Source organism: Sceloporus undulatus, chromosome 2 (genome assembly GCF_019175285.1).
Source record: "Sceloporus undulatus isolate JIND9_A2432 ecotype Alabama chromosome 2, SceUnd_v1.1, whole genome shotgun sequence".
Taxonomy (NCBI): domain Eukaryota; kingdom Metazoa; phylum Chordata; class Lepidosauria; order Squamata; family Phrynosomatidae; genus Sceloporus; species Sceloporus undulatus.
This window is the reverse complement of record NC_056523.1, coordinates 60574107-60579964: the sequence shown is the minus strand read 5'-3', so window position 1 is coordinate 60579964 and position 5858 is coordinate 60574107. Positions and strand designations below refer to the sequence as shown.

The window sequence follows — 5858 nt, the reverse complement described above, 5'->3', positions numbered from 1 at the left end:
AAATATTAAAACTTTGTTGCTACTTTATGCCTTTTCCAGCCACACCAATTCTATTTCCACACTTGACCTCTTTTTAGGTCAACCTTCCAACTGCCCCCTTGAGCAGTGTTATCTCAGCCACCTTGGCTGTTAAAATCTCTCAGGGTCTAATAAAACTCCTCTTACTCAGAACTCTGTCTCAATCGGTTCCTATCCAATTCCCTATCTATCTCATAAATGCTCCCCCCTTCCTATTTATACTTACTCCTGGGAGTAGCCCCCACCTTTTCTTGGCTAAACGCCCACTCTGGATGTTTTCTCCACACCCTGGAATATGCTGGCCCTGAATTCCTGTCCGTTACTTGTAGCAGGTTTTCAGCAAATAACAGGCAACTGCCTTTGCACGTGGTTCCTGTGATCTAGCTGGTGCCGCCACTGTGGGCATGAGTTACTCTGAGTTCAGAACAAGGTGCCCAGCCATGTTATCAACACTAGGCACTTGTTCTGACCACCAAACAACTCACACCCGCAGAGCAGCTCAGGGATCGCATAGGTCTGGGAAACCCAGAGCAAAGGGTAAGTCTTTTTAATGCAGGACAGGGGGTGGAAACCCTGAATCGGGTCTGGGTTTTGTGAAGACCAGACTTGATTCTGGTTTTGGGGCTGGATAGTGACAAACAATTAGGTCCTAGAACATGTAGCCAAAGTACGCCAGCCTCAATTTAGTCATATTAGCTTCCAGGCTTGATCTATCTCTATGAGAAGGCACGACTCATTAGAAAAGATAGTAATGCTGGGGAAGGGGGAGGGAAGTAGAAGACCACACACCAATCAGGAAGATCATGGGCCTGAGCCTACAGTAAATGAGCAGAGGTAGAAGATGGGAGGCAGCTTGGAGACGTCTCAACCATAGGGTCGTCATTAGTCAAAATTGACTTAAAGGCAGCTAAGAACAACGACAAAGTGTAAAGAACATACAGTCAGCCTGGGGGGAATTCAGGATTGATAAATAATGTAGACAAACCCTAAAATGCCCTATGTCTTCAGGGCAAATTACTTGCCACAGGACAAGTGATTATTCAGACACTGGAAGGATTAGATTTGCAATAGCTGTGAACTGCACATTACCAACAGCATCTTGTACAACAACATCCAGCCATTTGCATGTTTTGCAACATTGTTGTTCCGCGTGGGGATTGGGCAGTGCAGGCTTGCAGATATTTATGCTATGTTGAGGGGTGTTGTATAATAACATAGAGCCTTATTACACTAGACGAATCCTGCTCTAGAAAAAATATGCAAATGTGGGAGGTTTTTCAGACGTGTTTTGTACCAAACAGCAATAATGAAAAAACAAAGTGAATGGAAAGTGGACAAAAATAACAACTTTTTAGTTTTGGGATCTTTCCGCTGTTTGGAAGAAACATCGTCTGAAAAATTTTTTTTCTACTTTTAAATACTGTTTCTGAGCAGGATTCGTCTAGTGTGATAAGGTCCATAGTTAGAGTCTCACCTGTAGTGACATAAACAATTTCTGCTTTTCATTTTACATCGTAGTGGGACAATAAACTTGAGGTGATTTTGAAAAGCTCTGCAATCCAAAAGCAACAAAAAATAAATTATACCATGCAGCGTGTGCAAAGTGATCTTGTACTACCTTTCAGAATAACTTTGTTAGTTTCAACATTTATATAATTTGCACACTGATTTTGCAGACTAATACAGTTATGTCTTTGAATACTACGGCATACTATAATTTGTTGATTTTAACACTTCGAATGTACAACTGCTCACCTTTCCCTCCATAAAGGCTCAAAGTTTCAGTGTATTAAAAATGCTCAGATTTGTATCACATTGACTGCGATACACATTTTTACATTTTAGTGAATTGTGTTCAGTGAAAGAAGAATTATAACAGAAATGATTTACCTAATTCCTTACAGGACAGTGTTAATGGCAGATACAATTGGTCCTCCATTGCATTCTTATTCCAGCACACTGTTCTTCTGCCAAATGTGCCACAATTTCAGTGCTTTACAGCAACAGCAGGTAGCAAGACCTGGTTAGAGGGACTGCAGTTGTCCCTCCAGCCCGTTTTTCAGTCAACTGTGTGTTGAAAAATATGGTCCCACATTTCCAAAGTAAGTTATGGGATGCCATTCCGTTAGGGACAGATACACATGTACCTCATGCTACAACACTGTGAAATAGATGTAGTCTACTGATAGCAGGGAAAACAGAGTTGCACAGACATCATGTTCATCTGTGCCTTGTCATTGCAAGTTATTGTGCATTGCATGTTGACATTGCTCACTGTGTCTGTGCATCCTATACTTTGCACTGTGGATGTGCAGGGCTATCAAGCATGAAGTAACAACCACCTGATGAGTGGGATACTGTTTTCTCTGAAAGGATTCCAGACAAGAGCCTTTTATTATCTCATAGATTCTCTTCTTTTCTTTATTCTTTAAAATGAAGTTATCTGAGAAGATGATAATAATAAGATGCATCTAAAGTAAGCCATGTTGTCATATGGTCCACTGCAAGGGAAGTATTTTAAGATGCTCATGTCTGTTGTCAGGTCAGCTTTCTCGTAGTTTGTTCATAGCACATCTGATCTCTGCACAAATTCATCAAGTCCAGCCCCCACTCCTGTATGAAGTCTTCCCAATGGTATGCCTGATATTCAGATAACTGCATTAGTTGCCCGTCCCATTCTCAGTAGGTATGTAGCTCATGGCTGTTTGTAGATTCATAGATTTATGTTAATTGTTGTCTCTCCCTTCCCCCTCCACCCTGCTGCCAGTAGATAATGGCTGGGTTCACCAAACTGAGATTCCCATGGGTGGTAAGCGAAGTGGATAAGTGTCATTGCCAGATCATGTCGTTGGTGAGACAAGGGAGAGAATTCATCCACAGGGAGCATACCTACTCTATCCTAATGGGTTTTGTTTGGTATATGTTTTTGAAGACCACAGACCACTTCTTTAGATGCCTCTGAAGGGCAGTGCAGACCACAAAAGTGTATCCCCCAAAATGTGGTAGTCTTAAAGATACTACAAGACCCTTGGTAGTTTTTGCTGTAGCAGACTAACATGGCTATACTCTGGGAATATGAAATAAGACAGAGTTTTTGATATTTATTCTCATGGCAAAGATAAGGACAAAATTTATATGGTGAGAAACTTCTATATCCTGGAGAAAAATCTGGAAGTATTTATCGCTGAGTTTCCAGAGTCTGGGGTTTATATACAGGTACATCCTTCTCTTGAAGTGATGGCATACCTTTGATGATATCAGCAGCCTTCTCTGCTATCATGATAGTTGGGGCATTTAAATTCCCACTGACAATACTAGGCATTATTGAGGCATCAACAACTCTTAGGTTTTCTGTTCCTATAACTTTGGTCTGAGGATCAACCACAGCAGTAGCATCAGAAGTCTGCCCCATTTTACAAGTGCAGGAAGGATGATAGGCACTATCAGCCTTTTGTCGTATGAAAACATCAATTTCTTCATCAGACTGAACATGGCTTCCTGGTTGAACTTCAGGTCCACGGAATTCATTGAAGGCTTCTTGAGCAAATATCTCTCTAGCCAACTTCACACACTGACGGAATTCCCAGATATCTATTTCTGGGGGGGAAAAGGGGGGGATGATGGAACAGTGATTCCTAGTATAAACAATACACTGTAGTTGTGTCTACTTATTACATATAGGCAATGTCCCACCAATGGAAGTAAAAGACATGGAACCAAGACATGGAGCCAAGACGTGGAACAGGTATGGGATGGAAACAGTGTCTTATATTTTTAATTATCTTTTTGCCATTAATACAGAAATACAAATCTTCTATTGTATAAAATACAGTGGTACCCCGGGATACGAATTACCCAGGTTACGAATTTTTCGGGTTACGAAAAAATCCCATAGGGATTTATTGTTTCGGCTTACGAAGGTTTCTTCGGGTTACGAAAAAACCTCGGCGCTATTTTCCGCCACCGGAGGGCAGCAGAGAGCTATTTTTCCATTAGCGCCTATGGCAATTCGGCTTACGAAGGTTTTTCGGGTTACGAAATTAGCCGCGGAACGAATTAATTTCGTAACCCGAGGTACCACTGTAGTAACAACTGAAAAGTCAGAACTGTTTCTTGCTGTTTAGCAGATCAGTAATTTCAAGATTCCTCTTCACGTGGATAGAGCAATCCTAACCCCTCCCCAGTATGTAAAAAGCACTGTAAACAAAAAAAGTCTGGATATTTAAATCATGGCTGTGTTGGATTATTTTAAACAACCAATTCAGTTGGGCCTTCACCCACCTGGAAGCTACAAATTTAGTGGTCATTTGGGAAAACTGAGTACATGAAATTATTTAATGATTGTAGTAGGAAGAGGATACCTAGGCCAGGCGTCGGCAACCTGCGGCCCACAGGCCGCATCCGGCCCGCGAAGCCTCTAGGACTGGCCCGCGCTCGCCCCTGCCGCCGATTGCGCCGCCGATTGGCGCCGCTCCGGCTGCCATTTTGTTTTTTAAAATGGCAGCGCCCCTCTAGGAGGCCCGGGGCACTTGCTGCAGCCCTGTTGCTGCAGCCCTGTTCCAGGGCTGCAGGGCCGCGCCAGCCCTCCGAATGGGCTCCGCCCTCCTCCCTTCTCTCTCTGCCCTTCACCCTCCTGGCTCCGTTTTCCTAGCTCTGCTCTCCTCTCTCCGCCTCCCTCTATGAATAGAAGAGTGTGGAGGGGAGGGAAAGGAGGAGGCGGCAGAGAAAAGGAAAGCGAAAGTAAGAGAGCCAGCCAGCCAGCCGGAGCGAGCCACTGAAGAGGTTGGTTGGTGCATGTATTTTCCTCTGCTTGGTGACTGTGATTTACTCTCCCTTGGTATCTTTGCAAACCCTCCCCCCCTCCCATGCTCCTTTGGGGATGCTTTGATTCTGATTTCCTGCATGGCAGGCGGGTTGGACTGGATGGCCCCTGTGGTCTCTTCCAACTCTGATTCTATGTTTCTCCTCTGCTTTGTGACTCCCTTACTATCTTGCAAACCCCCCCCCCAATGTCCTTTGGGCATGCTTTGATTCTGATTTCCTGCATGGCGGGGGTTGGACTGGATGGCCCTTGGGGTCTCTTCCACTCTATGATTCTATGTTCTCCTATATCTTTGTGACTCCCTTACTATCTTTGCAAACCCCCCAATGCTCCTTTGGGATGCTTTGATTTGATTTCCTGCATGGCAGGGGGTTGGACTGGATGGCCTTGGGGTCTCTTCCAACTCTATGATTCTATGTTTCTCTTTGCTTTGTGACTCCTTACTAATCTCCCCCCAATGCTCCTTTGGGGATGCTTTGATTCTGATTTCCTGCATGGCAGGGGGTTGGACTGGATGGCCCTTGGGGTCTCTTCCAACTCTATGACTCTATGAGGAGAGAGGGAGAGAGAGAAAGGGTGGGAGTGAGAGGGAGGGAGGAAGGGAGAGAAAGAGAGGGAAGAGAGAGAGAGAGAGAGAGAACCACAGCCACTGAGCCAGGTGAGAGGTTTGTTCATTGGGGGAGGGGGGTTATACTACCTGTGCCTTTGTGTTTTGAGACAGTGGCATGCATTTTTTGCTGTTTTGTGGCCTTGCCTAGTAGCTTCCATCCTTGCAAATATTGCTATTATTATTATTGTTATCCCTTGGTATTCTCTTTGCAAAATCCTCCCACATGGACTTGCTTGCACTTTTCTGGGTTCAGACAGAGGCATGCATTTTTTGCTGTTTTGTGGCCTTGCCTAGTAGCTTCCATCCTTGCAAATACTGCTATTATTATTGTTGTTATCCCTTGGTATTCTCTTTGCAAGATCCCCCCACATGGACTTGCTTGCACTTTTCTGGGTTGAGACAGTGGCA

General features: G+C 44.2%; 1 protein-coding gene across 6 annotated transcripts in view; it reads right to left on the bottom strand.

Annotated features, from left to right (window-relative positions):
• Positions 1–6: 6 nt before the first annotated feature.
• CHDH (choline dehydrogenase) overlaps positions 7–5858 on the bottom strand; it is a 41701-nt gene continuing 35849 nt past the window's right edge. For 5 of the 6 annotated variants that reach the window (XM_042452166.1, XM_042452164.1, XM_042452163.1 and 2 more), the window contains exon 8: positions 3093–3615. In XM_042452166.1, coding sequence (XP_042308100.1) covers positions 3197–3615 — 419 coding nt within the window. In that variant the 3' untranslated portion in view covers positions 3093–3196. Of the gene's footprint in view, positions 926–3092; positions 3616–5858 lie in introns of those variants that run through there. The other variant, XM_042452167.1, reaches the window with a different exon arrangement.